This window comes from Ambystoma mexicanum, chromosome 2q, assembly GCF_040938575.1.
Source record: "Ambystoma mexicanum isolate Mex_15411 chromosome 2q, UKY_AmexF1_1, whole genome shotgun sequence".
Taxonomy (NCBI): Eukaryota; Metazoa; Chordata; class Amphibia; order Caudata; family Ambystomatidae; genus Ambystoma; species Ambystoma mexicanum.
The window spans coordinates 1,043,173,765-1,043,188,307 of record NC_090924.1 but is presented as its reverse complement, the minus strand read 5'-3'; the positions used below and the strand labels follow the sequence as shown (position 1 = coordinate 1,043,188,307).

Here is a 14,543-nt window from a genome sequence, read left to right as displayed (position 1 = left end):
CCCGGGAGGATGGCTCAGTGTCCATGGTGCCCGCCTTGGAAACAAGACGACACAAAGCAACACAGGTTCGATCCCTGGGTCTGTGCTTAAAAACCTCTGAGTATTAAGTGTGTTATAAATACGCAACTAAGACATATTGCCGTAACAGCACCTCGATGCCCCAGGGCGGTGTGAGCACCTTAAAATTGCAAATAAATAAACCAACGTTCTAATCCTGGGTCCGTGCTTAAAGGCCTTTTTGGTATTAAGCGCATTATAAATAAGCAATTATATAGAAAACTGTTTCATAGTATGCGCTTCTTACTTGGCTACTTGGTAAGTTCTGTCGAGGCTACGAAGGGCACCCTATTCACTTTGCCTCACACTTTTGCTATTCACGCTCCTAGCTCCCTAGAACCCCGGGCACCATTGACAATACATTGAATATCTATACTATTATTATGGCAGATGTATTTAATCTCCATCTTCTGCTATCTACATTTGGTTTAATGTGTCGAATGCTGTATCGTGACTTTGTAAAGCACCAAGCCATGGGACGAATCAAGCCAGCAACATACCTTTTGTACAGTGGTTCTTAGGGAACGGTCTTTCATGTTCGACAAATACATCTAAAATACAAAAAGGCGTCAGTTAATTGAACAACTATTTTACAAACTCGTTGTTACCAGGTGGAGTCTAACTAACCCAGTTTGGGAAGTGTTGTTTGATGTGGTAGCTCCACGACAGTCACATACATGTCCACCGATTGGCGTAACTTCAAATGGCCTAGATGGGATTTTGGGGGGACGCAGTATAGAAGCCTTCCTGAAGATGCACAAGAGGTGGTTTATTGTTATTTTAAAATAATCCAATCCTGAGTGATGTACGTGTGAAGTGCATGTGAGTTTTACATATCAATAGGTCATTCATTTCTTTGCACAGCATCCAGACCACCCCCACCCCATGTCTGCCGTCCCTTAGGTGCCTCCAGTTGTCCCTGCTCTATAATAAGGACTGCACTTTGGGGACCTTAAATCTACCTTCATTCAAAGGGTTCACGATGGTTTTCTTTTAGCACAGTAGAAATCCTAGCCTAGCTGTAGATGTATTGTGTGATTGTTCTCTTTTGTGGCCAAAGAGTTTTTTCAGTGGAGGTCTTTGCATGTGATGCTTCGCATTCTGCATAGCAAAGTCGTATCCTCTTCTGAAGGGGCTAAGCAACAACGCGAGGCCTGATCACTGTACATGTGTGCAAGCGCAAATGTGTGTTGAGCATACAGAAGGGCATGTGTGCATGTTATGTTATACTATGTTATGTCACTTTATGTTGCATGTGCGATTTAAAAGCACAGCATCATAGCTGCCAACACGGTCCATTTCAATGTGTGGGCACGTATCCAGTCCTAGTTTTTCTGTTGCACTCTGTGACTAGTAGTCTGAGTTGTAAAATTGTAAAATTGCAGAACTACAATTCCCAGAGAGAAAAGAATAATACCAGGACTGGACAAGTACCTACAGAACGGAATGGGTCATGATGGCACCATGCATCATTTGCCTGGGACCTCCTGGTGCAAAATGCTTTGAAACAACAGGTTTTTCACTACACCAATTTCTGCCCTCATTTTAAATGCACTTACACTGATTTAACGTGTCTGTGATAAGGCTCTTAGCAATCTGCTGTCACGTTCAGAAGATGGTATAGTCTCATGAAAAGGAACTGCGAAAAGCCATAATAAATCATAATTGAATAATCCCCGCAAATTGCCCGGATCGCGTACAGTTAACTGTGCCTGATAAGGGAACAACTTCTTAATCATCCTAAACTGCTAGTAATCCACGTTTTCTGCCTGGTTGACCAAAGGCTCCAAAGAAAGGGACTAGTTGCCCACTGCTCGTAAGCTCTTTGCCGATTTGGCTGGCATGGGTCACAGTCCCTGCAAAGAATTTCCAACAGCATCCATGGATGATGGATCATTGAGTAGGACTTCAATTTTGGTAGGCATATGATATGATAGTTTATTTATATAGCGCCTATACACAATGTGTTTCAAAGCGCTTCACGGCATGGGAGGGAACTAGGGAAAATACAATGACTATCTTACAGGGCATGAACAACAAGAATGTGAAATTAACTATCGTACTCGGTCTTCGGATAGAGCAAGAGCTAAAACAGAAGAAAACAGAAATAGGAAACAGGCGAATACCGTACTAGACCTGACAACATTTCTGGTAGAGCCAGAGATGAACAAGAGGTGGGGGAGGAGAAAGGACGGGGAGGAACAAAACAAGCAACTATCGTACTAGGCCTGACGACATTTCTGGTAGAGCCAGAGATGAACAAGAGGTGGGGGAGGAGAAAGGACGGAGAGGAACAAAACAAGCAGCTATCGTACTAGGCCTGACGACATTTCTGGTAAAGCCAGAGATGAACAAGAGGTGGGGGAGGAGAAAGGACGGAGAGGAACAAAACAAGCAACTATCGTACTAGGCCTGACGACATTTCTGGTAGAGCCAGAGATGAACAAGAGGTGGGGGAGGAGAAAGGACGGAGAGGAACAAAACAAGCAACTATCGTACTAGGCCTGACGACATTTCAGATAGTGCTGAGGGGGGCAAGCAAAGGGGGGGGACAAACATTTGTTGCTATCATACTAGGTCCAGCGACAATTCTGATAAGAGTAAGTGCATAAAACACAGGTGCCAACCTTGAAGCTATATTTCTGTGAGGTCCCAATACATCTGAAATTCAAAACTGAAATGTTCAGCCAGTGGAACACTTTTAATACCTGCACTCGGATTTTGCAATTTCATTACTACCAGTGTGAATTCCTCTGCACTAGTGCTAATATAATCGCATTTGCACTTGAACAAAATAAGGTCATTCCCGCCACTTGGACTCTGGCCCTAGGGCCGCAAAGCGCTATTGTGATGTGATGGTTAACTGCGTAGCTTTCTGACACATGCTTCGTTTCCTGCCAGCTCAAGTTTGAATAATGCATTTGCCTGAAATAGTTTCAGAATGTGTTAAGATAACATATAGCACTGTTTACTCTAGTCTGGCCAGCGTGCACATTATCATCAGAACAGCTCTTCGATCATGGGAATCTTGCAACTGCTGACCAGAAAGACTGATGCAGAGCCCACAGTCCTGCATGCTGTCGGATGCACACAGCAAGCGATGGTGGCTATAAATGTTATAGGCCCAAATGACTTTTAGAAATCAGTGAATGTGGGTGTAGTCTCCTATGCCGCGTGAACGCTTTAACACTACACTTTTTAATATCTGAAAATGCCAGCCCCTGCACTGCGTCTAACCACAGTTGACCCTCCTCTCTGCCCGCAGGAGGTGGTTGATAGTCATGCGTGTAATGGAGGAGCAGCCCTGCACGGTGCCCGTGTGCGCGCGCTCTCCCACAGGTGTTTGAAATCAGAGGAAGAAAGCGCCATTTTCCCGACAGGCCGTCTTGTACCGTGACCTTTGAACCCCATGTCAGTGTTCTTTATTTGCAGGCGCTGCGCAAATTGAGCTGCGATTACAAGATGGAAAACCAAACTCGGATGGTGGTGTGTGACCTCGGAAACCCCATGGTGGCTGGAACTAATGTAAGCGGATCCCCGGCAGAGGGGCTGATTTTTATCTAATTGAATTTTAAGGGCAGCTAATGGAGAAGGGCCGTATTACTAACATGTATATATTGAGTCACGCTCAGCCAACATCATTTCTTTGGACAGGAAACTGTTAGTCTAATTAGATGCATTGTACGCTAGTTATTTCACATCCTTTTAAAAAATGGAGGTACTACTCAAAGAAAACCCTCTAGGCACACAGCTGGCAAATACTTCGGTTTAGCCCTAAACGATTAGTAGCCTGCATATCAACCATTTTGCGTTAAGTACTTATGTTTACTTTTTCAATATATCTTCTGTACTTTAACATTCACGTAGACGTATTACAGTCATCGTATTTATTTCTGCGCAGCCTCAGTGCCTCTTTGGGTGGGAGGAGGCAAAGGGGTGGCCATGACCAGGGAGGCTGCACCCGATTTTCCACTCAGGAAATGCTTTGGACGAAGGAGAGAGGCTCGCTTATTTTTTTATATAAGCTACGTGTATTCTTTAACATTTATGTGAAATCTTTCTTTCTTGTCCGAACAGTGGTCTGTGATGTCTACCTTAGTTCTCTTGTTCAAGGACTGCATGGTGATTCAGACAATGCCCCCTTTAGCGCCACTTCTAAAGCCCCGACTATTTGCATAGGAGTAAAGATAGGATGGGATGCGTATCCTGTGGGTGTTGTGCGTTTATTGTACCCACCCATTAACAGCCCATGACCATGCTGATCCCTATGGCCCTTCCCACCCACGACCCATCTCTCCCACCCAAAACACACCCTCCTGGGATCTCTTTAAAGTAGCTGTATCACACAGTAACAGGAAACTATGGGCTTCTGCAGGCCTGCCATTGTTATTTGTAGGTAGCCTTCTCAAATGTACTGTATTTATTAATTGGTGATGTGTACGGGATCACAGCCACTTTGTGGCATCTCAAGGAAAGGGGGGGAGGTAGACAATAGATAATTTGCATACCTTGAAACAATACAGATCCTGAAGTGCAAGAGTGGGGAGAGGACATTAAGGGTGGTAAGTGCAACAATATGATATTATAGGTTATTTATAACGCGCTTAATACCCAGAGGTTTCTAAGCGCGGACCCCGGGATCGAACCTGTGGTGCTCCGTGTCGTCTTGTTTCCAGGTCGAGCACGTTGACCCTGAGCTATCCTCCCTAATACAAGGGCTTGAGGTAGGGAAAGTGCCAGACGATAAGTGCAGTACGTAGCAGTGCTATTGACGGCATCGTGTGTGTTAATGATGCAGGTCAGAAGGAGGATTTAAAGAGGTGAGTCTTCAGTGCCTCCCTAAAACAAAGATGATTTTACTCCATATTTAAAGCTAGCGGAAGAGTGTTCCATACGTAGCCCCAGCTGTGTTGAATGTTCTGCCGCCTATCATCTTTCTTCTGAAAGCAGCAATGACAATGTTTTTGGCATATGAAAATCTACAAACCCATGCAGGGCAGAAGGTAAGGATTCCTTGCTTGAGGTGTGAGTTCCAGAAAGCTTTGTGTATGGTGAATGGGCCTTTGAAGCTGAGACAAGAAGCCAGCAGAAGCCAGTTGAGTGCATTGAAGGGAGGTGAAACGTGGTCTTGGGGCTTAAGGCATAGCACTAATCTGCCAGCTGTTGGTTTAGCATTTTGGATGATTCTTATAAGAGACTAGTGAAACAATCAATTCTATATAAGACAGCTGCTGTTGTCAATTGTATTCTTTGTGTAAGATTTAAGAGTCAAAGGCTGTTTTGTTTTGGTGAGATCCTGGCTATGTGATGTAAAGCACAGGGTGATGTTCAAGATAACCTTCAGCTTTTCAGCCTATGTGGTTAAGGCAGGTGATGAATCCAAGCCATCCATCCAGGTGATGGGCAATATTGGAGCCAACGAAGATGATTTCTGTTTTCGCCACTTTGAGATACAAGTGGGTACCTATCATCCAGCCCTCTATCGGCGATAGAAAGGTTATGATGTGTTGTTGATGAATGTGTTGATGTCATGACAGACTAGCGGTCATCTGGTTGTTATCTGTGGATGTATGAAAGATGCAAGTGAAAAGTGAAGTAAGGTCAGCTAAAGGATTAAGGGAGGGTGTGAATAAACATGGAGAGAGAGTGGATCCTTGAGGAACATTTCTGGTGAGGGCGGTGGGGTGTGCAAGGATGGGGCCAGACCTAACTTGGAGTTCTTCGTTAGTGAGGAAATATGAGATCCATTGTAGAAGTCACGTATGAAGTGCATGGCCAACTAGTTGTTTTGTGGTTGAGGAGTTAATCTCCCATGTACAACAGTTTTGGTTGTGCCCCTCTCGTAGTCCTGAAGCCAGATTGGTGAGCATGCAGACAAATGCGGGTTTCACAGTAGGCAGTAAAGTGAGGGGTTACAACTTCTCTAGGCTCTTTCTTATGAAGGGGGCGTGTGTGATGGATCAGTACTTGTAAGGGTTGTTAGGACATCCTTGGGTTTTTTGAGTAGTGGGATAATGCAATTTTTCTTCAAGAGGTCCAGGACAGTGAGTGATTCCAGTGCACAGTGGATGATATTGGTGATTGTGGGGACAATATGGCAACATTTTCTAACATAGACTTTGCAGGTGAAGGAAATAATTGCTCGGAGGATGCGTATATTTTATTGAGGTCAATAGTTTCTACTATGGAGATATGCTGAAATGTTGAGAAGAAGACTTCCACCTTACTGTCAGAGGAAGGTTCAGAATTAGAGGATCTGGTTTGCTCAGCTACAGAGCGTTGAATGGTTAAGATTTTTTCCTGGAAAAAGTAAGATAGAGTCAACTAAGGTTTGAGAGTCAATATTGCCGGCTGCGCTTTCAGAGAGTGATTTCATTTTGTGATAGATCTTGGACAGTTCAGCCGCTGGATTACTGACTTGTGTGATGCAGTGATGACAACCTGCTTTCTTTTTCCATGAAACAGCGTCTCTGCACCGCTTATGGTGGCACTGGCACACTTGTTTGTCTTCTGAATTCTTTGTTTCTAACCAGCGTCTCTCAAGTATGCTGTAGGATCTATTACACACGCACATTTCAATTCAAACCAGGAGTTCATTTTGACCACTGGCTTAAGTTCCTTGTTGTTGAGCGGTGCTTGGATGTCAAGCGTTCGGGTTAGTTGTTCCTGGAGGGAAACAGGCAGAGACCCAGGAGAATGCACTTGAGAAGGACTTATGGAGATGGGCGAGTAACAGTTAGGGGTACCCTTCTTCATGGGTCTGATTAGCACAGGACCTACATTGTTGGGGTGGGTTTGGTTCTGCCATTTTGTTGGCTTAGATAATTGAGTTACGAAGAATTGTCAGTCAAAGAAAATGAGGTAGCCGTAGACAAGGCCAGGAGGAGCTGGGGAGAGAGTATGATGACATCAAAGTTGTAACCCCAAATGTGACTAACGGGATATGGCATGGTGCCGAATCCTGTGGTGTTGCAAGAGTTAAGGAAGTCCATTGCTGAATGGTTTGGGGAAGACTACAGCCATAGATTGAAGTTGCCAAGAGCTATGATATGGGTGGAGAATGTTTTTAAGTTCTCATGTAAATTTAACCTGAAAAGATGGCCGAACAAAGTACAATTTTAATTGCAAATCATTGACACCATATCAGTAACTGTGGTGTAGCTCTGTGTGATCAACAGACTACAGTAGACATTTCTTGAGAGAAAACTCCTTGCACAACCGGACACAACTTTATTGCACAACCCTTTATCACTTAAGAAAGCCATGCACATTTAAAGAAGCTAGAGAGAAACATGTTGGGCATATGCTATACATGAAGACTCAGTATGTTTTAGAAAGAGGGAAATACTGCTAATATATGTGATCTTAAAGGTTTCACTTCAATTAAGTATATGTACGAAAAACAATAGAGAGTGTCGTTTATTGTAGATTAAAGCAATTCTTACTATGTTGAAAAGGGCATTGAAATTGTTTAAAGTTCTCTACTAGGCTGTATTTGAGAACAGTAATGAAAGGGAGAGAGAACATACCATTTTAAACTTCACTATTTCTAATTGTTTTCACTTTTGTATAAATAACAGCACAGAATGTATTTTATATTAAATTGAGTGTGTTGTATATAGTCTTTTGATCAATTACAATAATTAATATTGGGGTAGCTTGATTAAAAAAAGAATTCGTCCATGATAATTTCCGGAAACTTAATTCTGGAAACTGGAGTGAGTGAACTTTGGACTTCCAACATCCCCCCTTCCAGATAATTTCACCTGAAGATCATCCACTGCAGTCCCAAACAATTAATCCCCAATGCCACCCTTTGGGAATAAAAATCTTTAATACTTTGACTAATAACTGGGCATCTCCTGCTTCAGAGGACAAGAGAGGGCTTTGCTTGGAGGACTCTGTGATGCTCAAAGCGAGTTCTTCACATGGGCCATATATAGCTCAGTAGCCTGCATAGTGTCATGTCCGCTTGTCCCAGGCATTGCACTGGCTCGTTTGACTACTTGGTAACAGCCAAGCATCCCAGATGTGCCGGTAGGTTGGAAGAGGTCTCACGAAGTTCAGAGTGAGGCCCACGGACAAAGGGGTATTAGTGGGATGAATGCTAGACCGGTGCTTTGTAACCAGTGGGAATTCCTCTGCATCTGAGGAGGGCCCATCTTACTAAAGGGGTTTGACCCTGCCTCTGCAGGGAACATTAATGGCCGGGAGTGGCATGCAACCCATTACATTCCCATGGTTTAAGGAACATGTGTTTCACATATGTTCCATGAGGGCACCTCAGATGTAAAGGAATTGAACCTACTGTGAAAGCTGAGAAGTATGGCATGATAACGCCATGATTATCTGACCACAATATATATATTTTTGGCTAAAGTCTCACGGCAAAATATAAATGTAACTGTAATTGGCCATACCTTTTTAAACACAAAGGAAATGGTGTTTTAAGTAGAATATAATTGTGTTAGCTATGAAGAGCGAGCGCTTTCCCCCAAAAGGGGCGGATACAATTTCACAGCTCACTGGTTCAAATGTTTGGAGGCCTCACACTGCACACAGGGCCTCTCTTTTCTTCCCATGACACTCTTCTGCCACCACACCTGAACCTAAAAAAATCGTTTTAACCTTTTTTTCTATTTCCAGCTCCACAGCACTAGAAATAGAAGAAAAAGGGTTTAACATGCACCAGTGCAATGCAGCAACCAGCCAGACCCTGTTGGGGGCAGTGGAGATGCTATAAGGCCCTGTGGAGGAAGGAAATAGCCTGCACTCTCTCACAAAGCCCAAATATTTACCCCTGATTGGTCTCAAACCTTTCCAGGCCAATCTTTGTAAAATTTGGAAAAGTTCATGTTACTCAAAATGTAGGTGTTTCGAATTTTGCCAGAACTAGTCCTCACACCCCTTCTACTTATAGTGAGTTTCCTTTTTTAATTGTAGATAGTATTGTAGCTTTCAACGTGAGATATTGAAAGATGTCTATGTCATGTTTATTCCTAACGCATAATGTTTTAATCCTTCTAGCTTTCGGTTGGACTGCGATTTGCCGTGCAGAATTTGGAAAACGCCGATTTCAGCATCAAATTTGACTTTCAAATTAAAAGGTTTGTCGTGTGTTTTAGGTTCTTTACATTCCAATGGCTTTTCCACAGAGAATGATTGGAGATTTTATTAATTCTTAACCATTATGGAATTCTGACTAGTACCTATAAATGCAATGTTGCTGCTAGGCTGCACTCTTTGACGTTTGCGATTGCTCTTAAAAGCATGAAATCTGGATGAGGGTGAATAGCAAACAGCCAGCCTGTAGAACAGAACAACATGTCTGTCTCCGAAGGGCTCCTTTTCAAGGTGCACCTTCTAAGAATGTGGACTCCTGGTGGTGGATCAGCTGAGCCATTTGTGCATAGACTAGCCCAGCACAATATGGCAACACCCTCCCATGCATAGGCAACTAAGCCATGCGTCCATGTTTCACGTTTGCTGTTAGGAAAGACTCCTAGATACTGTATGCTCCTGCACATGTCATATCCTTACTGTGAAAGTTGGGGAATTGGGATTATGCAACATTATGCAAAATCCACTGATGAGGATGAACAAACCCCAATAGGATGTTTTACAGGCATCCCTTACTATGCGGCAGAAACCTGTTTGAACATCTGGCACAAAAGGGCCTTTCATTGGGGAAGAGGGTGCCTTGTGTGCCAGAGGACATCACAAATGCAGAGGGCAAGCACTGTACCAGAGGTAAATATCCATGCGGTTGCCAGTCTGAACCCACCCATAAGTACAAACCCACCCACAATGGCAGGCAAATCCCCTGTGAGCAAGAGAACCATGAGAACCCCACCAGGTATGCGTTTCTACCTCCTTGGGCATCATCCGTGAATTGCGGCCGAGAATCACCTGTCTTTACAGGTGCAGCGAGCATAGAGTCTAATTACATTCCTACAACGTTATCTTTGAGCATTGTTAATGAATCTGTGTTCTAGTGAACCCATCCTTGGCTAGCAACCATTGGCATCTTTCTTCATTCTCAACCAATACCTGGCACTTCTTGCCCACCACATTGCTGCTCTCTGCTCCAACTTTCAGTGCTATGCGGATGACACTCAGCTTCTTTTCAGGGTCCCTTCCACCACCTCTTCTCCATCTCTCATCACTGACTGTCTGTCTGCTATACAGGAGTGGTGTGCCGCCAATGACCTCTGCCTTAATACCAGTAAGACCGAGATTCTCCTCATCAGCACACCCACTCCCTCCTTTCCTGTCGCTCTCTGGCCTGCCTCTCTTGGCCCTCTTCCTGCTCCCACCCCGAGGCTAAAAACCTCTGGGTAATCTTCGACTCCACACTCTCCTTCTCTCCTCACATCTGTGACGTCTCTAAGTAGTCTCACTACCAGCTGCACCTCCTCAGAGGTATTCTTCCGTTCCTCTCCTTCCCACAGAAGCTCACTGTTTCCAGAGCTCTGGTTCTCTCTAGGCTGAACTATTGCAACAGCCTCTTTCTAAATCTGCCTGCCTCTAATCTCCGCCCTCTGCAAGGCATCCAGAACAGGACTGCAAGACTTGTCCTTGGCCTCAAGCCCAGGGATCGTATGTCTCCAGGACTGAAATCGCTGCACTGACTCCCAGTGGCTGCGAGGATTAAGTACAAAACCCTCTGCATTGTCCATAAGGCCTTCTGGGGGCTGGGGCGTCAATACCTTCAACTATCTCATCCTAAATATCTTCCTTCTCGAGCTCTTCGCTCATCCGCCTCCAACTCCCTCAGGGTCAGCCGCTTCTCCAAGCAACAAGTTGGTGGTAGATCTCTTTCTTCGGCTGGTGCCTCCCTCTGGAACAGCCTCCCTGCCTCCCTGAAACTTGAGGAGAACCATCTCCGGTTCCGGAAGCACCTCAAAACCTTTCTCTTTGCTTCTGCTTTTTCTCCTCCCCTCCCCTGCTGACCTCCTGGCTGAAACTGAAACTGCACTGGTTCCTGGTCACCCTCTGATCTCGGGCCCAGGTCCCTCCCTCGCCAGCGTCACACACCTGCACTGCCTGCCTGGCAACCACGCACTTGGGGACTGTTTCTGCATCCCTACAATCCCACTACCAGCACTTGACACCTGATTTCTGCACTTACCTTTGCAATTGCCACCTGCTGGCCATTACTTTTACTTATTGTTATTCTATTCCCATGTACAGCACTCTCCCTTCCCCTCCCCCCGCACTTTCCCCTTCCCCCATCCCATGCACTTGCGCGATCTGAATGACACTTGGCCTAGTAGGATCGTTGTCTGTCCTCCCTTCGTTCCCCCTCCCTTGCCTCGTCGCGCCTTGAAACACTTGTGTATAGGATCGTTATAAATGCCATATCATATCATATCATTGCACGCAATGAACAGGCTTTAAATAAAAATGTCCCTACAACACAACAGTCATACCCAGTACGAGGAACAGGCTATATTACTTTAGTTTATCACTTGTCACCACACTACCTAATACATAATATCACTATATATTCTATTTATCACAAATATTTGATTATAAAAATCCTCATAAACACCGTAAATAAACATTTTTTGTCCAATGTGTTATGTCCAATACATTTCAGTCTAATCACCATGTGACATCTTATTCACTAGCCTCGCTCCACATCGCCGACCTTCTGCTGCGATCCACATTTCCTGTGAACTAGTGCACAACATTTATATTTGAGATACTTAGAAAAGACATTCAATCATAACTACAAACTAATATAATCTCCACAACTGATCAAATTCTGAACCACCCATCGCCGGGCGTGACCACGCCCCTTCGTTATCCTTCTTTTTCTAGGTAAGAGCCTCCAAAACAACTGCCACATTTTCTTTAATGCACACTGAACATTGAAAGTCTTAATATTTTGACAGATTTGTGAAGTGTTGAATTCACTTAGCATCAGTTGGAAGAGATGATTAACATGGAAATAGAAGTATAGCCCGAACTGTCATAGCACTTACTGGCAGGAAGATTGGGGGCTACGCTAATGTCGGGGCTGTCGGGGCTCGGGGCTAGCTAGCCTTTTGGTTGTAGCCCCTGAACTTCTATCCAGAGCTACAACCAAAAGAACAGGGGCTATATCCCCTCCAGCCCCCACCCCCTAGCAACGCCTCTGCTAACTAGCACTTCACCATTCTTTAAAAGACGCTGGTTAGCCTCCATTTAGATTTCGGAAAATACTTACATGGGAATTTCATCGAAACAATTTTTGAACAAACTCTTTTATGTCAACATTTTTCAAACCAGTAATCAGTCTGTTGTGCGTGCCGGAGGATGCCTGCCAAACATAAGCCCGTGTTTGTTATCAGTTCAATGGCAAAGGGCATCAGAAACATTTGTTTCTGCTTTGTTCTATAAATAAGAAGGAGAAACAAAGTTTTGGAAGCCTGAAAGAATCACACAAGATAAGTAAGCAGGAAGTGCAAGGGAGTCATGGGAGGAAATGGACAGAACCGGAAGGAGGCGGCAGGACGGCGTGGAGAAAAATATATTTAACCTTTCGGTCATTCTGCAGCGAAGGAAGGCCTCGTTAGCGTACCCCAACATTGTCAGTGATTAATGATCCGTCTCCACAGTGCAACGGGAGATGGCGCTGCTGTGTATGGGAGCGCGGTCAGAAGGCCACTCACCCCTTTACTGCAGCGTTGGGTTTTGCCATTTCTTTCTCGAATGTACCAACAGCGATGAACGTCTGCTGTCATGGGATCTAGGGTATGCGTTCCATGCAAAGCTCCATCTTTCATTAGAATATTTCCATCCAACCTCTTTTGAGATATGCTTTAAAATGGAGAAGCTAGCAGGCAAGGGCTCTGCTTTAAGTTGCTTGCTGCTGCTGAAGTAGTACAGTGTCTCTAGTTGCGTCTTTAATGGATAAAAGCTTTGATTATGAAAAGGTTAATTCTGTGGGGACAAATATTAACAGCTCTTTTGAAATATTCAGTATCCAATTTAAACCAAATCATAAGGATGGAGGTTACAATATGCCAAATAAAACCGTTAAGGGCGCTCGAGAGCACTGGCATGATGCCAACTTTATATCACAAGAAACATCTCTTTCTTAATGAACAATACCCCATAATGAGGCAATCTCCTGGTTGATTTTTCATGCCGTGGGTATTCTCCTGGGCATATCGGTTCCTGCTGTACGGAATCATGCATTGTTTTACGCCAAAGGCTTAACAAAGGCTTTAATGGTATACTTTTTCAGCAAGGGAGGTAGTGGTCTTTCATGGATTTCTCTGCAGAACATCTCACTGCTTGCATGGAGGAGCACTGTGCTACTTATAATACATTTTCAAAACCAAGCCTAAGGCAACCTCCCAAAAAGTGACCCGTGAATATTCCTGGGTCACCGATCCAAAACTTGGGTGACCTCTGAGTAGCCAGTGTCCCTTTTAGGGAGTCAAGCAAGCCACCACCATCCCTGATAAAGCCAAACCTTAAATAATAAAGAAAACCATACAACACATTTTAGAAAGACAATTTTGCCAATGTAGAAAACACACTGAAGAAAGTGCCTGAATAGGTGGAACAGCGGGAGTGGCAATCTCAGGTGAACGATTGGGTGGAGTCTGTAGGTCAATGTATAACCGCAATAGCACTCCTATGCCCCCTAACCCCACTAGTCGCGGTGTCTTCTGTCTCGACACTCCATCTCAGCCCATAACGTTTCCAGTGTCCAGTGCAAGACCGTGGGAGAACCAACACTGCTCTGCAGGATGCGCCAGGCCCAAATCCGGCAGTGGGGCATGGTATGGGGTGTTATGGGGACGGCAGTAGCCTTTGCTTACCCGCAGGGCACTCTTTTATGTCCACTTTGGTGGGCGTTTAACTTTCTGGAAAAGTACAAAGGTCGTGGGAGCAAGAGACAAATTCAATTCTGGTGGTTTGAGTTATCCCTGAAGTAGTGCTGGCCAACACTAGTCCAAAGGTCAGAATTGGACCCCGTCTCCGAATGGCAGACTTTTTAATCCTGTAATGAAGTTTACCGAATTGGAGTTTTTAGAGATCAGGAAGAGATGCGCTTTTATTCCTTGGGTTCAATATTCAAAAAGGTTGTAACCCTGAGCATTTCTCTGCGTTCCTAGTATTCAGTCAGTAGGATGTCTCCATGGCAGAGGTGTCCTTTCTTTTTCCCAGATTTAATATGAATAATGTAAAGTGCCAGATGGGACAAAATAAGAGTTACAGAAACTAACCTCTCTCTAGCACTGTACCTTATTCCTTATCTTCCAAACAGTTATGACCTTGAGTGGATGATGGGAAACATACAGGAGGGCATATAACAACCCTTGGCATGGAGGCTTGAGTGTGCCAACATCACGATTTTTCATTAATCATGTCATTGATATTGTTCAGGACACGATTCACAAACATGATTATAACCTGCCATGTCATCTCTTCTTTAAACATGGCTTTCTTGCGTCTTGACCGCAGTGACATGAAAGGGATCACAA

The 14,543-nt window shown here is 44.3% G+C and overlaps 1 protein-coding gene across 1 annotated transcript in view; it reads left to right on the top strand.

The window, feature by feature from the left end:
* Positions 1–14,543, top strand: part of ITGA8 (integrin subunit alpha 8) — a 791,003-nt gene that overhangs the window by 450,596 nt on the left and 325,864 nt on the right. The window contains exons 21-22 of the mRNA XM_069648404.1: positions 3,490–3,582; positions 9,085–9,164. Of these exons, the coding sequence (XP_069504505.1) occupies positions 3,490–3,582; positions 9,085–9,164 (173 nt within the window). The remainder of the gene's footprint in view (positions 1–3,489; positions 3,583–9,084; positions 9,165–14,543) is intronic.